Here is an 18,445-nt window from a genome sequence, read left to right as displayed (position 1 = left end):
CCAGTATTTCTGTGGTATCCCATGGCTACACAGACAGTTTCAAAAGAGGTGTAGAGAGTGGATTGCCTTCAAAATTTCCTACAAAAATGGAAAACTTACATGCAGAGAATCCCTTATTTACTATTCTGGACTTATCCGTTTGGAAAAAACATTTCTCTTCTACCCTTATCTTATCTATCTAGTGTAGAAAATAAGTTACTGGTACACCTCACTGCTGGAAAGCAAATTGTTATTGCAGCCAAAGGGATGTAAGCGGCTGGCCAGAAGTGTGCCACTGATCTCGTGGAACTGGGAACTGGCACTGGAAGTCCTTCTGCATGCCCTGTGTCTTACTTCAGTAAGCTTTATTGGAGGATATATGTCTAGTATAAAGCACAAGTTGGAATCAGCTCATTTTGTTCCTCTTTATTACTGACAAGCCTTCTGTTAACAGGAATGTGGGTAGAAACTTTTCATACTGTTCAGTCAGCTCTGTTTATTTGTATATGTTTCATGGACATGCTTAAGGTCTCCCTGAACCACTTGCAGATACAGAGCAACAGTCCCTCTGATACCCACATTTATCCTTCGGGCTCTGGGCTGAGTGCCCTGTTGTTTCTGTCTGAATGTTTATGTTCATGGCTAGAAGGAATAGAGAGAGAGAAACTGCTTGTGAAAAACAAACAGAAAAATCCCAAATGTTCAGGTCTGTTCAAACTGATATACACAGAGCAAACCAAATGCACACTTCCCATTAACAGCTGTTGCAGGACCAACTGGGGGATCTCACACCTGTTTTGTGAGTTCTCCTAATATGACAGTAATTATTTATTTTTTCTGTTAGAGAAGTCATGATGAGTTTAATACAATGGTAACTAGGGGAATATCCCACACCAAATAATAGAGCTATTTTAAGTTACAGCACATTGGTACCTAAATTGCCTGATATTTTTACTTTGTGTATATTGGTCATTAATTTGAAATTGCTCTGATTCCTATTGATCGGTTTCATCTGAAACACAAGCATCTATTACACAATATTGATTTTTGCATCACCTTCTGGCCAAGTAGGTTAATTGAATGGTGCTTGGGGAAACTGTTTCAGATACTGTCTAATATTCGCCTTCGAAGAGCTGATGGAATTATTTGACATTTAGCCAAGATATCTGCTAAAACTGCAGCTCGAGCAATGAAACTGTGTAACTCAGGTAGTGATTTAAGTTGCATTTTGAAGGAAATTTATTTGCCATTTGATATTTAAGCAAGATCCAGTTTCTGTTGGAGCCAGTGGGAGTTTTGCCATTGTTTTTGCAGTTTCCCTCTGGACTATGGCTGTTTTAGGGAACACAGTGTAGCACAGTCCTGGTACTCTACTGTTAGAAAACCCTGCATTTACAGCAGTGCCATGCATTGCACATGACGTCAGGGCACACAGGTCAAAATAGTTTCTTTTGGTTCTGGATTTTAGTACAAATTCAAAACCTAGTGTAGGTTTCATTCAACACTGAGCAGTGTGCTTATTTATCAAACAACTGGTGTTGCCTCATTAAAAAGAAAGAAAATATTCCTAATGCTTCACCTTCTCAAATACCTATGTGAAAAAAGAGGAAACATTTTATCAGTTACTCTCACTGAATATTCCCCACAGTCTTGCATTTATTTGTAAAGCATTCTGGAAGAGACAACGTGTTAAAGCTTTCTTTGGAACAGCCTCCTCCCAGGAAGCACACTGTAAGATGTTAATTACAGACTGTAAAGTAATGGACCATTTCTGTGGAATAATAACTGTTTCCCACCATCTGCTGAGATGTGTATCTGTCAAGAACGATCAATATTATCTGAGTACTGAAAACAGAAGAAGAAATGAAAAATTATTTCTGTTTCTTCTTTCTGTAGTCAGTGTCCTTATATCTCAAGACCAAATGTTCCACTGTCAGCAGGTTGCTTTTCAATCATCTCTCTTCAAATACAAACATTTACTTGTGAAGCACAAGGTACACGAGTCAATTCTGTGGGGGTGATAATGCTCGTGCTGTATCTTGTCTCTTGGGTTCTTTCTTGCAGCTGTGATTGCTCTGTTGTGGTTCATTAGGTGGTTCCTGGCATTTGTGCATTTCTCTGGCCTCACTCTGCCCGTGCAAAAGGCCACAGAAATAAACAAGATGAGGACAAATCTGTTTCAGTAAAGATTTCTTCTCCTTCTCCAGGAACTTTTTTTTTTTTTTAAAAAAGTGAATCCTCTGTATAGAATTAATATACTGAACTGATTTCGTTTGTTAATTTCATTAAGATGCAAAGGGAAAATACAGATGAAGCTTATAGAATGTGAGTTACCAGACGGTTAGGATAAGAGAAGCAGGTTGCAAAGTCCAATACAACATCTTTTCCTCCATGATTTACAAGTGACAACTCAATAGATAAAAATAGATGTGCTGGCTTTGCCAATGAAATTTGACTGTTTTCCAATCTATGTGTTATAATCCATATAAAGGATAAAACAATTCCATTATATATCCCTAGAATAATTTACTTGTTTATACTCTGTTGAGAACTTAATCAATCTACATAAAATTACACTTTCCTTCTGTTGGAAAGTACTGACACATGAGAGATATTTATATAAGCCAGATTTTTCAGGTGAGGTACCTTTCATAAGCAGTCTTTGCTATCCACATTCCCAAAGAGAGAACAGTGGACTTCATTCTTCATTCTTTCCAAATTCCAACTCCACTGCCTTAACTGCAGAGCTGTTGTGCCAGGTCAGCTGGCCACAGAGCCACTGTTCAAACTCTCCATGAAAAATAAAATAAAATCAAGTGGTAAATCGGTTTACTTCCAGATGGAAGTAGATGACTCCTTACTGCAAAATGATTCCTTAAATGGTCACAGGCCTGGAGAAATATTACGTAGTGGCCTACCTAAGGATGCCCAGCATTGAAGTCTAAGCCAGTTGTAAATTTAGGTCAGAATATGCTACAAGCTGACCTGATCTATTCTCGGAAAAAGACTCTTTGCTTCTCAAAGAGGAAAAATTTTTGCAAGGAGTGGAAACAATGAAACACCAAAAATACAATGGAAAACTGGGTTTTGCCTCAGACAGATTAAAATTTGTTCACAAACACTTTCTTGTCTTTCTAACTTTAAATAATAATAATAATAAAGCTGATTTTATTGAGGGTATCAGTGGAAAAGAAACTGATTTTCCAACTCTTGTTATGCCTGCCTGCTATTGGACCTGTGGGAACTTCTTAAAATAGGCAACCTTTGCCAGAAGAGATCCAAGAGTGAAGCAAACACAAAACAATTCTGTGCTTTACATTTATTCCATAGCCTACTGTCCATTTAGTTAGTATATTTGTAGCTTTTGTTTTATGGGTGTCATGACCTAAGGAATCCTTTAGGTCATGAAAACAGGTAATGGTTCACTTCTCAGCCTTTTGAAAAACACAGCAGAATTACTTAGAAGAAGGTGGAACTTTGGAAGGCTTTGCAGAGCTGAATTGCACAACAGCCCCAGATCCAGATTGCACAGGCTTGGTATTTTCAGCCTTTACTAGTGGAAACTCAGATACTAGCAGTAAAACATGTAGAAAGGTGTCACATTTAATATGGATTTACTTGTATTTGGATTATACCCTCACCCTACAGAAAAGAAATACCAATGCATGGAAGTGTTTATCAGAAACAATTCTGATTATTTCTATTTATACAGCCTTTATAACTTTCCTGTGAACCTCAGAAGGAAAGTAAATTAAAAGCAGAGACAAACTTAGCTAAAGCCACAAAAACATGACAGCAAAGTGCACATCTACTGAGATGACCTAAACCCAATGCTTGCATTAGCTCTTTCCTTAGGTTCATTCTAATGTTAAAAGCCTCCTGTTGCCTCCAAGAATTTCACTGGCTCCAAAAAACATGTGTTTGGATTTAAGAAATCATATGTGGAATGTAGAACTAATATATAAGCAGGGGCTGTTTGTTTTGTTGAGTGATTGATTCTATGATTCTATTTCTAGTTGAAGAATATCAATCTTTTTGGAGGATTTCTTAACTTTCCTGTTAAACAGAGTCAGAGTTTCATATGAATTTGCCTACCTATAGAACCAGATTTTCCACAAGTGAAGCAACATGGAACAAACTGGGAATAGTGTGATTTACAAGTAAATTTTTTGTGACATGTAATAGTACTCAGGCTGTTTAGGATTTATAAACACACATAAAAGGAATAAATATCAGATACTCCATCAGGGACAGAAGGAAGGGAAAAAGCTGGACAGTGTCTTTCTCTCAGATCCTGACAGACACATAGTGCAATTTAGAACAGGTTAAAAAGTTGTGCTGTAGCTAATATTTTTCCTTCTAGTTTTCTGTAAGTCTGGAAAACAGAGTGCTAACTGAATTCTGAATTGATGTGCTCTTCTTTCATCTTTGAGCCTAATAAATGTCTTGTAGAGTGAGGTCTAGAACTGGGCTTATTATACCAGTGCTGCAAAAGTGCACGATTCCCAATATTTTAGATATGGAGTTTTTCCCCAAAACACGGTCAGGCTACTTAAGGGCAATTTATGTGAAGGGAGAAAGAGAGGTTCTCTTCTTCCCAGGCTTTATTAAAAACTGAGGAATACTAGGTGAGACATGAAAAAGGACCAGCCAACCTATTGCAGCTGCAGTGCTTGCAACCCTGATGAGAAATGATCATGGATTGTACTGGTTCTGCTGCACCCAAGTTAAAATAAACTATGGCTGTGTGTTGCAAGTGATGCATGTAAAATCCTCTTGTCAGCTGATGTGTATGGTACAGTGCATTATATGATTCACATGTGTTGGTAACAGATATTTGCAATGTTGTTTTGTGTGTACAGGATACAGCTGTGAGCTGGTGCTACACTGCAAAGTGATACAATATACTGCTGAAGCCATTGTCAGAATTTCAGTCTGAAATTTTGAGATATAAGGACAAGTGCAAAGAGAACTACCTGACAAGTCTGAAAGGTAAGGCTACGGGCCCCTTCTGTCTAACAAATACACCTATGTGTACATACACAGATTTTAGTTATCAGCTTGCTACCTTGAGCTACTGTGGAGTCCATTGAAATACGAATAGGTTTACTCAGCTTTTACTTACATGTGGCTGGATTTTCAGAAGAGCTCATGTACCATTTCATTACATAATGAAATGGATAGGATTTTAAAATTTCTTCTGTCGACCATGGTGACACACTGAACTGACCTGTTCTGATTATTTATCCCCCTTTGGAGTGCTCTGACATGGATTGCGTTCAAATAGTAATTTGTAATTGATCTCTCTCTGTATCCCATCGGGTCTGCCCAATGCTTGTCAGTTCTATATATTGCAAGACCTGTTTTTCTTTAAAAAACAAGAGGGTTGTTTACTGGGATAAGTATAATTACATTCTACCAGTTCTGGTATGACAGGAATTTGAGGTGGAGCAGTGCATAGTTCAGAGTCCTCCTGGGACTGTAACAAACACAAGTTCTGCCTGTGTTTATCCAGATAAATAATATTTATTTTTTGTTGAGAATGAACTGGCCAAACCAGAGCTTCTTAAGTTTGCTGTGGTGTAATAAATCCAAAATCCAGCTTGAGTTTTTTATCCAGTACATAGGTCAAAGGGTGAATGTGCTGAGCACCTGAGATCAGCTCCCCACTGAAATCTGTGGATCCAGTTGTTGAGTTCTAATTCAGTTCTTGCTCAGGCAAAATGATGAGTCGTGATCCAGCTTTGTAGGCATCACATCAAACACAGTCTGTCTGGATTTGGCTAGTATCAGTTGCTTCTCTTGTTTTAAGAGGTAATTCCTTGAACTTATCTACACATGGCTACCATTACTTATGCATTTGATAACTTCAACAAAAGTTTTGAGTACCATGTTTCAGAAGCATCAGTCACTGCTCAGAAAGATTCAAGGTCATAGAGAACAGCATGCCTTTGTGTTGCATGAGAGCTTTTAAACATATTGCTTGACCAACTTGAAGCTGAAGTGCTGCGTGAATCACTGACCTTGAGGGAATCCTTCTGGTAAACATCACTGTACCTGCTAAATCTTTGAGCTGTAATTGGACTTTGTTAACAAGGATGCTGTGTGTGGCATTCATCAAGGAAGGTTGATAAACCACTCCAAATGAGAAAGTGAACCTACCAGTTTAATTTTAATCGCTGACATTGGTCATGGATCACTGCTTGGTCTCTGTTTTTTTAATTTCAGTAGAATAGTTATTGTAATTTGCAAGAACGCTGCCTTCTGCTTCCTCCTGAATTTGCCCTTCAGCATGCATTTGTTGCAGTAACATTTTGAACCTGCTGAGTCCAAGTGTGTTTATGATTTGAGTAACATTACATACATTCTTTAAATCAAGAAATTAAAAAGCATTGCAGTTTGCTTGTCCTTTTTTAATAGAGGATATGCTATTTCAAATTTTGTCAGTGTTCATTATGTAGTCTTAAAGGCAAATGAATTATAAACCATGAAAAATACAAACACATTAACTTCAGAGTTTTTACAAAACTAAGGACTGTTCATTTTACTGGGGGTAATTAGGACCTATTGACCTCATCTTAGCATGTTACTGAAGTCACTGCAGAAAACTCATCATTTTCTGTGTCACGGTACAAGTTTGGTTTGCAAAGTAGCCTCGCACTATGCAGTCTGGCTTCATTTTTGCATAGGTGCCAATGCATAATGTCCTCATGGGAGGATATTATGGAAAAAAAATGAATTCTGCATTCATTCTGTGGTCATTACTCACCTCGTATCAAAATAACTTACAATAAAAATTATTTTTTTCAATGATTCTGAAATCGTCCAGAACTTTGCTAACACTTTTAATTAACAGAGTACCAACTGATGGGAAAAAAAAAATCAACAACTGGTAGAACACAGATGGCTGAATACGTTGTTGTAAACTGAATACATTTTTAGTTGTTATTAATTACGATATTTTGAGTAAATTTGACTGAAGTTACAAAGCAGTCACCTCCTAAAGCTGCTTCGTATCTCCACACAGGTATTTGTGCTATATGCATGTCATCCCATTCGCCATTTACTTGTGAGTAGAGTTTTAATCCATTGTTCTCACTAGGAGCTATTTGGGAAGCTTTCCAACAAAAACTTTTAATTGTTAGCATTATTGATTACAGAATGAAAAATACCCCATATGTCTAATTCATCTCACAGTTGTAATAGCTGATCCCAGCTACTTTGACAGTTAAACCTTTACTGCTGATTTGGTCTGTAAGACCTAATCTAACTCCCTTCCATATTGCAAGTACAGTTGCATATTCCACAAATCATCTTCAGATATATTTTGGTGAATCATCTTGCTGTAAACTGCTTGATCTCCACATAGCACTTCAGCATCATTGCTGGTGAATCATTCTGGCATTTGTACCTTATGCATTCTTTCCAGAACAGAAAAGGTTGGGGTGTGTGGTTGGGTTGGCTGGAGGTACAGGAGTGGAGATAAAGGCTGAGAAACTCTTAGGAATATAACTGGGCTTTTGAAGAGAAGTTATGAATTATGCTTGGTTATTACTTGAACTAAATTCAAATGCCTATTTAGGGAATATTTGGACAATATACAGTGTAGACAGAAAATGGAAATTATGCCTGCTCATACTAGTGGAAGGCATAAACACCCAAATTGAAGGCTTGCTTAGGAAAAGTACCTGAAGGGGGTAGATGCAGTGTTTTGTTTCCTTTGCAAATGATACTTTCTAAGTAAGGAAAATGTATTTTCAGGAAGACAGATTTAGCTGAGTGTTCTAGCAGTCTAATTTTGGTTAATCATCAAAAACTTCAGCAAAAATACTACAAACCTGTGTTGAATAAAACAGGTGAGTACTATTCTGCTGGCATAACTTGGATTGGTAGTTGAACTTAAAAAATAAAAATTTCATATTAAAACTATTTATCTGCTTCCAAGTATGATAATTCTAGAACTGTGGATTAGCAAAATCTCAGAGTTCAAGGAAATCACATAGAAGACGAACTGCTTACTAGCAAGGCTCTGCCTCCACGTGATCCTTAGGTATTTTGAAGAACGAATAGATTTGTGAAGCATAACTTTTCCCTAAATAACCATGTTGAGTCTGCTCTAATATGTCATGTTTAATCAAGTATCTACCTTCTTTGTTATAGTTTCTACCAATTTTTGTAGGGCAAACATCAGATTTACTGGTCCATTGTTCTGAGGATCCATTTTGGAGCTCTTCACAGAAAACCAGCCCCACATTCGCAACTTTCTATTCCTTGAGGACAGAGCCTATTGTAATTTACAAATTACGTGCCATCATTGTTAGTATGCACATAAACTGGCACACAACTTGACGATTAGTTGCTATTTGTTTTATGGATTTGTTCTAAAACCTTTTGTACTGACATTTCACTTCATGACCTTGTGGCCAAGAGGGCCAATGGCATTCTGGGATGCATTAAAAAGAGCGTGGCCAGCAGGTCAAAGGAGGTGATCCTCCCCCTCTACTCTGCCCTGGTGAGGCCTCATCTGGAGCACTGCATCCAGTTCTGGGCTCCCCAGTACAAAAAAGACAGGGATCTCTTGGAAAGAGTCCAGCGCAGGGCCACGAAGATGGTGAAGGGCCTGGAGCATCTCTCCTATGAAGAAAGGCTGAGTGAACTGGGTCTGTTCAGCCTTGAGAAAAGAAGACTGAGAGGGGACCTGATCCAGGTTTATAAATATCTGAGGTGTGGGGGGCAGAATGGCGAGGCCAGACTGTTTTCAGTGGTGAGTGGAGACAGGACAAGGGGAAACGGCTGGAAACTGCAGCATTGGAAATTCCACACAAATGTGCACAAGAACTTCTTTAGGTGAGGTGACGGAGCACTGGAACAGGCTGCACAGGGAGGTGGTGGAGTCTCCTTCTCTGGAGATGTTCAAGACCTGCCTGGATGCCGACCTGTGCGACCTGCTGTAGGGAACCTGCTTTGGCAGGGGGTTGGACTCGATGATCTCTGGAGGTCCCTTCCAACCCCTACAATTCTGTGATTCTGTGTGACATATCCTCCATTTCTTTCCCTTTTAAGAAAGGTTGTAATATAAGATACTTTATAAACTTCTTCATGTTGATCAAAGACATGAAGAGTTTGTTTAATTTTCTTACAGCCTTGTCTTCTTTTGATGCACACTGCTTGCTCGTTGGCCTTGCAGATTTTTGGCAGAACTTCTTGCTTTTGATGTGTATGAAAAAGGATTACATTCATAGTGTTTCTGCCTTAGTAAAATGTTTCTCAGAACTATTTTGATTTGCCTTGCTTTCTTGTTAAATCTCATAGCCAAAGTATATTTTTCTCCCCTGTTCATTTGAAAACATTTTCATTTTTTTGGAGGATGTCTTTGTGCTTCTAACTTTCTATTGTTGCCTTGTTATTAAGTATCCTGGACTCTTTTGATCTTTCCAGAAGTATTTCTTTAAGTGATATTCATTTGTTCTGACTATCTCATATTTCTAATGTGTCTTTGAGGAGTTACGTACTGCATGCAAACATTTTACATTTCTTGCTACTGCCTTTATTTTTTTAAATATTGTAGTGGTGGATTTCTGTTTCTTGGTCTCTGTGTAGAACTAAATACATTTTGGCCACTGTGTGCTGCTCTCACAGTAATGTCTCACATACAACTTGCTATGAGGGAAAGAATTTTCTTCCTGCTTTCCCCAATTAGATGGTCCCAACATGAAGTCATTGCTCTAAAGCAATATCTGGAATTTTGTGTCATCTTTAGAAGAAGCTGAGAATGAGTTTCACACCTGTATCCATCTATCATTTGACACTTCACTGAGTAGTGACTGGTGCTAAGGCAGGCAGGCAGGCAGCAGCATGGAGAATCTCTGAATTATTCACCTCCCTACCTTACAGAGGAAAGTCTGCAGTGAATCCTGCTGGAAAAGTAGGATTCTGATCCTACCTCCAGTGATCATAAAGTATTTGTGAATGAAAAAAAAAAAGTGTATCTGTAGACAGAAATCCTGACCTGACAGAAAGGTTGTTTGAACGAATTAGCTACTTCAGTTCTTACTATTCCTGGCTTTATTCCTAAAGTGTTACTTACTTTACTGGAGAAGACACTGATAAAAAAAGAGATTAAAAAATCTTTTTCTCAGTGTGTTTGAAAGATGGAAAACTGCACATAGTCTGCCAGCAGAAAGGCTTTGCTAAGCCTGTTCCAGGCTCCACAGGTGCATATGAGTAAATGAGGGGGTAATGCAAATGAGCATTTGTCACAGCTCTGTTGTTCAGCGCAGGCAATTCACAGTCTCTGTAATAACACAAATGTAATTCCTTTGCTCAATAGGGATTTATAGTGGTCATTTCCTACAAATTGAATCCACAGAAAAGGAACACAGCACTGTACTTTTCAGACGCATTGGCACCTGTATGAAGAAAATAAAGAGGAAATAGAGAATGAAGATAACAGATAGGGGTAATTCTTAGTAATCCAGTGTAGCAAGGATATTTATGTGGTGAAGATAAAAGATCAGGATTACAGTTTTTGGTTCTGCAGCTGTCTCCCTTTGTGATCTGGAACAAATCACGTATCATTCCAACACCTTGCTTTTCTATTTGGAAATTGATGATACTTCTTTTTTTATTATTATTATTATGAAGCACTTCTATTAATTTAAAGCAAAGAAGGAATGTGGTAATGTAGTGACACGGCAACAGACTTGAGATTTCAAACGGGAAGGCGTCTGAACTTTTCTGTTAAGCAATCTTCAGGGAGCAGATGTTAATCCAGCGGGTCACGTTGTTTCTCAGCTTTACAACTCCTACACAGCAATGACAAATGAGCACGCAGCTGACGCTGCTGGACGTGATTCAATCTACCAAAGGGCACGGCCTCAGATGCCCTGACCCAAATTCCCCGTCCGCTCCCCAGCAGTCCCCGAGGGGTGCGCAAGGGCGAGCGAGAGCAGATCTGAAACAGGTGGGAAAAACAGAGACAGCGACCCGGTTTTACGTCCGCAGCCCTCCAGCCGCAATAAGGGGCAGCAGGGAAAAGATCATTAAATTAAGCACAACGGAGCCATGCCCTATGCCGCTCTACACTTGAACCACATTCAGTTCTTCACAAGTCAGACGGCCGTGACCGTCGCAGTCTCGAACCGGCGGCCCCGAAGGCAGCGAGCGGCGGGCCGGAAGCGCTCTTGGCTGAGCGCGGCCGGAAGTGGCGGCCGTTGATCGTAGCGCACTTCCGCCGCCCGCCTCGCGCCGGGAGGGGCCTGGAGCGCCTGCTGCCGCCTCATGGCCGCCTCTGTGGTAAGTCCTCGCGCCGCCCGCCGCGCCGGGGGCAGCCTGGGCTGGGGCTTAGGCTCGGTTACTGCTGCAGGGTCCTCGCGGTGGAGCGGGAGGAGCCGCTGGTCAGGGCCATGGTTGCGAGGCGGGGAGCTGCGGCCTCGCACAGAGGCGGCCCGGAGCGGAGCGCGGTTCCGCCTGGCCTTCTCCGTCCCGGGCCCGGGCGCAGCGCTTCTGGAGATGAGGGGATGCCCGCGTGGGGCGAGCGGCGGCGGAGGGGAGAGAGGGACAGCGGGTGGTCTCTGCTCCTTAGCTGCTCGCGTTGCCCGAGCGGCTCTGACTGCCGTCGGCCGGTGGCCGGCTCCTCCTCCTCCCCGTCCCGCCCTCTATGTGGGCACGCGGGGTTCGGGGCCCGCGGGGTTCGGGGCCCGCGGCCGCCTGAAGCTCAGTACTCCAGGCCGTGGGCTTGTGAGTTATAGGACGCCTGAGCAGTCTGTGGCAGAAGGGCTTCGGGCCCTGAATAGGTGGTGGAGTATTAAAGGGAAAACTAATTGTCATCAGAGTCTTCCAAAGAAGTAGTAATTTGAGTACCACGTTCTTGTTAAATGCAGAGAAGAAAGATTTCCCTGTGAGCTGGTTGGGTGTTGGAATGGCAGCAGTGAGAAACTGAAATCTCCATCCTTACAGATGTTCAAAATGTGATTAGAGGTAGGACTCCAAGTAGTCAGGCCTGTCTTGGAAGCTAGATCAGACCTCAGAGCTGACCTTTGAGTGAGAGGCCAGATCAGATGTCTGAGGAGGTTTCTAAATATGTGTACAGGGTTACCATTAAAAAGAACTTGTTCTGAGTATTAAAACTTATGCAGCTTATTTTCTGTTTGACTTAAATCCCTATAAAATCCCCAGAGACTTTCAAGGCGAGGCTGGATAAGGCCCTGATCTAGCTCTCCCTGTTCATTTCAGGAAGTTGGACCACGTGGCCCTCAGAGGTCCCTACCAACTCTAGGGATTCTATGATTATACATTACAGGTTCCCTAACTGCTCTTTGTTTTACCCTGGTGTTTCTCTGTTGGTCTCCATCACACCTGTTCTGTCTGTGCAGTGACTAACTGGCAGCATGTTTGGCTCCTGGTTAGAAAGCGTGTGTGCAAATGCATGCTGATGGAGTAATAACAGCCATCTGCCCCAAATAACTAACCAGTCAGGTTATGATTACTGCTCACCAGTGGGTGCTCTGACACTCCTTATCTCACAGTGTCACAGTTTCTGTTGGCACTTGCAGGAATATAGTGCCTTTGGCTTGAGAATTGGCCTCTGGGTACAGAAACTGTTGGAGGAGATGGAGAAGGACAGTGTCATGTCCATCCACAGGGAATTTTAAAAAGTAGTAATGCGAGACAGTTTGTCCCTATAGAGTAAGCAGAGGTTATTTGATATGCTGGTGAGTATTTTGCAGCATGGAAATTTTTCCAAGTAAAAGTGTTTCTTGGGGTAATGTAGGAACTGGTGGTAGTTTTGGTATGTATTCATTAAAGACAACCAAGAAAAATAACGGAGTTGTGATGTACTGATGGGATTATAAATGTTGAGAATGTAATGTTGAAATAGAAGAATGAGAAATTATAACACTTTAAACAAAACATCATTAAGAAACGAAATTAAAGATTACAAGTAGCTTGCTCTGTAAGTATTGCCTCCTATGTGTTTTCATGGGAACTACAACATATACAAGGAACACAATAGCGCTGTGTGATTGAATCACAGAATCACAGAATTGTAGGGGTTGGAAGGGACCTCCAGAGATCATCGAGTCCAACCCCCCTGCCAAAGCAGGTTCCCTACAGCAGGTCGCACAGGTCGGCATCCAGGCAGGTCTTGAACATCTCCAGAGAAGGAGACTCCACCACCTCCCTGTGCAGCCTGTTCCAGTGCTCCGTCACCTCACCTAAAGAAGTTCTTGTGCACATTTGTGTGGAATTTCCAATGCTGCAGTTTCCGGCCGTTTCCCCTTGTCCTGTCTCACACACTGCAGAAAAGAGTCCAGCCTCGCCATTCTAACAAGTTTTCAACTACAAAACACTGTTTTCCACCACAGTCACCACCATTAGCTGTGCTTTTTCACTAGTGATGAACAAGAGCCTGCATGCTGAGCTGTCACTGCCACCACTGCTGCAATGCACTGCCCCCCCCACTGTGCTCACACCCACTGATTGGTCTCCAAAAACATTCAGCAAGCGTTGATGAGTGGCAGTAGGTGCCATGTCTTCCACACAGAGGAATTCAGTTCCACTTCTTTGCTTCATCCTCACTTCCATGTCAGGCTGCCCTTCTGCTGCCATCTGTCACATGGCACAAAATGTAATGGGATATTGGTGGGAAGGTTCAGCTCTGCTGCTGTACCACCACCATCTGCCTCTGACACAGTGAACCAACATCACAAAATAGGAGGCATTGCTTTTGGAGTAGTCCTCACAGGTCTGTAGGCAGGAAATTGAGATATTGCTGTTCAGTAAACAAACTGAGTATATTACCAAATGAGATCCCAGTTCAGTATTGTGACATCAAATGATTAAAAAAAGATGTGAGAGGTGCTTAGTTCTTGTGGATGCAGAATTGGAGTGATTAATAGTAGTAGAATGTTCAGCATGCCAGTGCGCACTCTCTTTCCCTGCTATATGTCCAAGTAGAACTATTATTACTTTTTGCATATATCTCTCTTTCTATAGAAATACTTTAAAATACCCCTATGAATTTGGTTTAAAAAAATCAAGTGTCGTGGTGTGATGGAGTTCATTTTCAGCAACGTGTTGGATACATTTCGTTCCTTTAACTCAGAGCATCCATCACAGAAAGCAGCAGCTCTTTTCACTGAATGCTTGTGCATTCACAACGCTTCAACCAGCTGCAGCCCATTTTCCAATGCAACCATTTTCAATTTCAATACAATAAATAAACCAGCATTCAGAGATGAGTCCTAAGGCTTGCTGGAAGCTAATGAGATACTTCCAGGAAGTAGAAAAGCAGTTTGCAATCAGTTTCAGCATTGCTTGACGTCATCTTTCAGTGAGAGTGGAGAATACAGTGATTTTGGCTGCTCACTAGTGAGAGCTACTGCTTAGATGGCTAGTTTGCACAGAATATAAATAATAATATAGTATATTGTAATTAAATATGAAATGAAAAAATACTTAAGCTTTTTGTCTTTTTTTATTTTTATTTTTTTTACCTCCAGGATTTCAAAACCTATGTGGATCAAGCCTGCAGAGCTGCAGAAGAATTTGTCAACATTTATTATGAGACTATGGATAAAAGAAGAAGGGTATGTACATGTTTTACCAATACCTTGAACTGTTTTGGATAGTTTCATGTGCTTTTCTAGCTACCATTACACTTGAAAGTAAGTCTTCAAGTACTTACACTTGAAGTTGGTTCCTGTGAATTGCATTGGAGCAGAGGTCTCAGCTTGGCCTCCTAGGCTGCCCTGTAAAGGATTGCTTTGTGTTACTGCACAGCATCGTTCAGAAAGGGACCCTGTTAGCAATTACCTCACTGTTCTCCAGCATAGTAGTTCAGTTCAAATCCAGATACATGTTAGAGGTGCAGAATTTGTTAGCTGACTTCTGAGGTACCATGTATTATAGTTGTAATTTAAAAAATGTAGGTGAACGTGAAAGTATCAGCAGCTGCATGTTACTGCATAGTCATATTGTGCTCAGGCAGGATAGGCACAGATGTAGCAACAGCTCCCTTGAGAGGTAATGGCCCATAAGCTGCAGCTTATGAAATACTGGGAAGGTTCTGCTCTGCTGCACATAATTGTCTTCTTGCATGGTTCCACTGCTCCCAGTCTTGTTTCTTTTTACCTGAAATCATACTTTCTGACTATTGGTGTTGCATTTGTGTGCACAAAATCGGTGGTGAGCCTATTCTGCCCAGGTAGTGCTTTCCTTTCGTTAGCAAGCAGCTCAGTTACATCACTAGGAAATGCCATCAGTATTGAAATTTAGAGGTACAAGTCACTTTACTAGTCATGAAGCAAAACGTGCTTCTATTTCAATTTTTGTTCAGGAGCACTATTTTTTAGAACTTAATAATTGAGGAAGGCATTTTATTTCCTCAGGGAGCAGAAGTAATTGGTAATACAAAACATTGTTTCAACTCCTGTGTTGAGACGTTGTGCACTGTATGTGCTTACCCTCTGTCCCCAAATATGTCTGTTTGTGATACCTCAGGCTCTGACCAGGCTGTATTTGGACAAAGCAACATTAATTTGGAATGGAAACGCAGTCTCTGGACAAGAGGCACTGAATGAGTTTTTTGAAATGTTGCCATCCAGTGAATTCCAGGTTAATGTGTTGGACTGCCAGCCTGTTCATGGTAAGCTTTTATTACTATTTATTTATTTAGTCATTTTATAAGTATTGATATAGAAATACAACATAACAGTGCTCAATATTTCTCTAGGGACTGTTTATTAGTGAAAATATTGAGGGTTGGAAGGTAAAGCTGTGCATAAATAAAGCACAAAACCAGGAGGTGCAGCAACTCCACACTGTACCTCATGTCTGGGAAAATGTTCTTTTTTTGTTAAGATTGTGTTCAGATGTGTTGTGTTCTCATGTATGGGAAAGGTTGAGCTTAACAGATGATGTTGTCCTTGACGGTGTGTGAGTTGAGAGACCTCTGCTGTAGCCTCTGTTGCTGCCATGCAATAATATGTGGGACAGATTATTAATCTGTATGTGCTCTGACTTCTTTACATCTTGAATAGATGCTAAGTTCATTCGATTTCTAATTAGCAATTGCTAAAGAAATGCTTACACAATTGAGAAGTTAGTAAATGACTTCTGAGGAATATTTCTGCAGTATAAGGCAAAAGCCTGTGGTCAAGCATGCTTGCTTTCCTTTGCTGTGAAAGGATGCAAGCTAATAGAGGAGGGAGAGGAGAACATGTATGCAACTTGCTGGATACATACACGTATCAAACAAAGAGAGCTTTTTCTAAAAAGATGGGGAGGATGTTTATAGCGGTCTCAAATGAACAACATTAGATGGAAATGTAAAACCCAGTGAAAAGTGCTGTTGGCGAGTGAATACACCGTTGTCTACATGGAAGTGATGTAAGAAAGCTGTATTTCTCATGGACGTGTAACCAACTGCTAGCCTGTAACTAGTGTAACAGAATTGAATAAAATGCGCGTTTCCTACTTCTTTCACCTGTTAGTCTTTGTTTGGGTTGTTTTCTTTGTTTTTTCTTCATGTGAAGAGCAAGCTACTCAAAGCCAGACAACAGTCCTCGTGGTGACTTGTGGGACAGTAAAATTTGATGGCAACAAGCAGCGCTACTTCAACCAGAACTTCTTGCTGACAGCACAGGCCACATCCAACAGCACGGTGTGGAAGATCGCGAGTGACTGTTTCCGCTTTCAGGACTGGGCCAACTAGCGAGGAGCAGTGCGGGAAGCGACCTCTCATTGCACGGCATGAAGCTGGCTGTTCAGCTGGCCGCCCTGACTGCGGGCTGCGCTCAGTCTTCGTGTTGCATCTGTCGTTATGGAAGGTCTGCGGATGTCTCAGGCTCAATCCCAGTGGCCGTTGGCTTTAATAATAAACGATCTGAAAATGTAACGGGTTGCTCATGTTAGTTGAAGGTAATGAAATGCCGAAGGAGTCAAACCTAAGGAAATGCTGAAGGTAATGAGCTGTGTTGGAATCATTCCTAAAATGCCTTACGTGCAGCTGTGCTGCCACTTACAGACTTTTTGTATGTAACGCAGAAACTTTGAACACAAAATTCTCTTATTGTATAGTTCTGACCAAACGTGTAACTGCTTCAATTTGAACAGGCCTGTTTTTACAGTAGCATCTTAGCTCTTTTGAAGAAGATGCCCGCGGCGTGTACATAGAATTCTCAGAGCTACCTGCTCCTGGTTGTAAGAGGCTTGTGAGGACTGGCAGTGATTTCTGCTCTTTGTGAAAGTTGCAAATACAGCCTGTGAGTGTGTAATCTCTCAAATAGTCTGTTGGAAACCTAGTGTTACCTTCACTGAGATGGAAGGACTGTATCTTGTCAGGTTTTCTTTTGACTTAAGCATCTCAGAATTTGGTGATTGTTAATTTATATTAGTTCATATTTAGGGAATACTGAATAACTCAGAACTTCAGTGCCAACAACTCTTGTCAAATACATGTGAAGGACTTCAGCCGCAGTTTTTGTTTTGAAGTCTTGTAGTGTAAGAAATAGGTCAGTAACATCATTTCTGTCTGCTCTGTCAGTTCTGTCACTGTGAAGGACGGAATATTCTTCCCATCTAAAGTCTGCAATTTTTGAATCCCTGTTATTTTTTCAGAAAATATTGTAATAATAATAAAAAAAAGACACTAAAGGTGTGTGTTACTGTGAAGTATTCAATTTTTCTCTTTGGTGCTGTTATTCAGAACGGGTTCCTTGATTACTTTTAACTTAGAAAAAGAAGGTCTGAACACAAGTACTACCTTCCTTGTCTGCAGATTTTTATTACGGTTTTCATGTTTCTTTAACATTTTCCATATTCATTCTATTGTATTTTTTTCTTGCTTTAAGCAGCAGCTTTCATAAACAGTTTTCATGGGTGCAGGCTAGCAGATTGCCCATCTTAACTTGGGAACTTATAAAGTACATCTGAATATGGATGTTTTCATATAGTTTTACATGTGATAATACACCTGCTTGCTAATGAAAATACACGAGGGGAAATTGTTAATACTATTGCAGTGACAGCAGCAGCCATTAGGACTGCAGCTCACTTGGTTCTATTACCTAAATTGGAAAACTGTGAAAATGAGCAGTTTCTAGCGTGTATAAAACACCTGTGGTTGGTGTGATATTATCCTACAGATAACGGGGTACTTAGGTGAAATGGGTGGCTTTATGTAATTTAAAGGTGCTCTTTACATCATGGGATGTGCGTTGGAGTTGGTAACCTGACTTGCTTCAGAAACTGCTGCTATACTGAGTGGTTTCTGAAGCTACTGTGTAACTGTTTGTTTTCAACCTGAGAAATACTTGGTTTCTGCAAGCAATGTAAAAAATCCAGAATTCTTGAAAATTGTAAATACTGTAAATGCATTGTTATATCTGTGTGTAGTGAAGAAAGGGTTGCTTTATTCAGTTTGTTCTTAACAGAATATACGAGGTTTATATATTTGCATTTC

General features: G+C 40.7%; 1 protein-coding gene across 7 annotated transcripts in view; it reads left to right on the top strand.

Annotated features, from left to right (window-relative positions):
* The window catches only part of NXT2 (nuclear transport factor 2 like export factor 2), a 71,042-nt gene extending 53,405 nt beyond the window's left edge, over positions 1–17,637 (top strand). For 4 of the 7 annotated variants that reach the window (XM_042876718.1, XM_042876720.1, XM_042876721.1 and 1 more), the window contains 4 exons: positions 4,842–4,971; positions 14,484–14,570; positions 15,484–15,628; positions 16,518–17,637. In XM_042876718.1, the coding sequence (XP_042732652.1) occupies positions 14,553–14,570; positions 15,484–15,628; positions 16,518–16,696 (342 nt within the window). In that variant the 5' untranslated portion in view covers positions 4,842–4,971; positions 14,484–14,552 and the 3' untranslated portion in view covers positions 16,697–17,637. Of the gene's footprint in view, positions 1–4,841; positions 4,972–7,816; positions 7,836–11,212; positions 11,275–12,225; positions 12,281–14,483; positions 14,571–15,483; positions 15,629–16,517 lie in introns of those variants that run through there. The other 3 variants (XM_042876723.1, XM_042876717.1, XM_042876722.1) reach the window with 3 other exon arrangements.
* Positions 17,638–18,445: the final 808 nt, after the last annotated feature.

Source organism: Lagopus leucura, unplaced genomic scaffold, assembly GCF_019238085.1.
Source record: "Lagopus leucura isolate 7727_CA_CO unplaced genomic scaffold, USGS_WTPT01 Super-Scaffold_100016, whole genome shotgun sequence".
Classification (NCBI taxonomy): Eukaryota; Metazoa; Chordata; class Aves; order Galliformes; family Phasianidae; genus Lagopus; species Lagopus leucura.
This window is presented reverse-complemented; position numbering and strand designations above follow the sequence as displayed.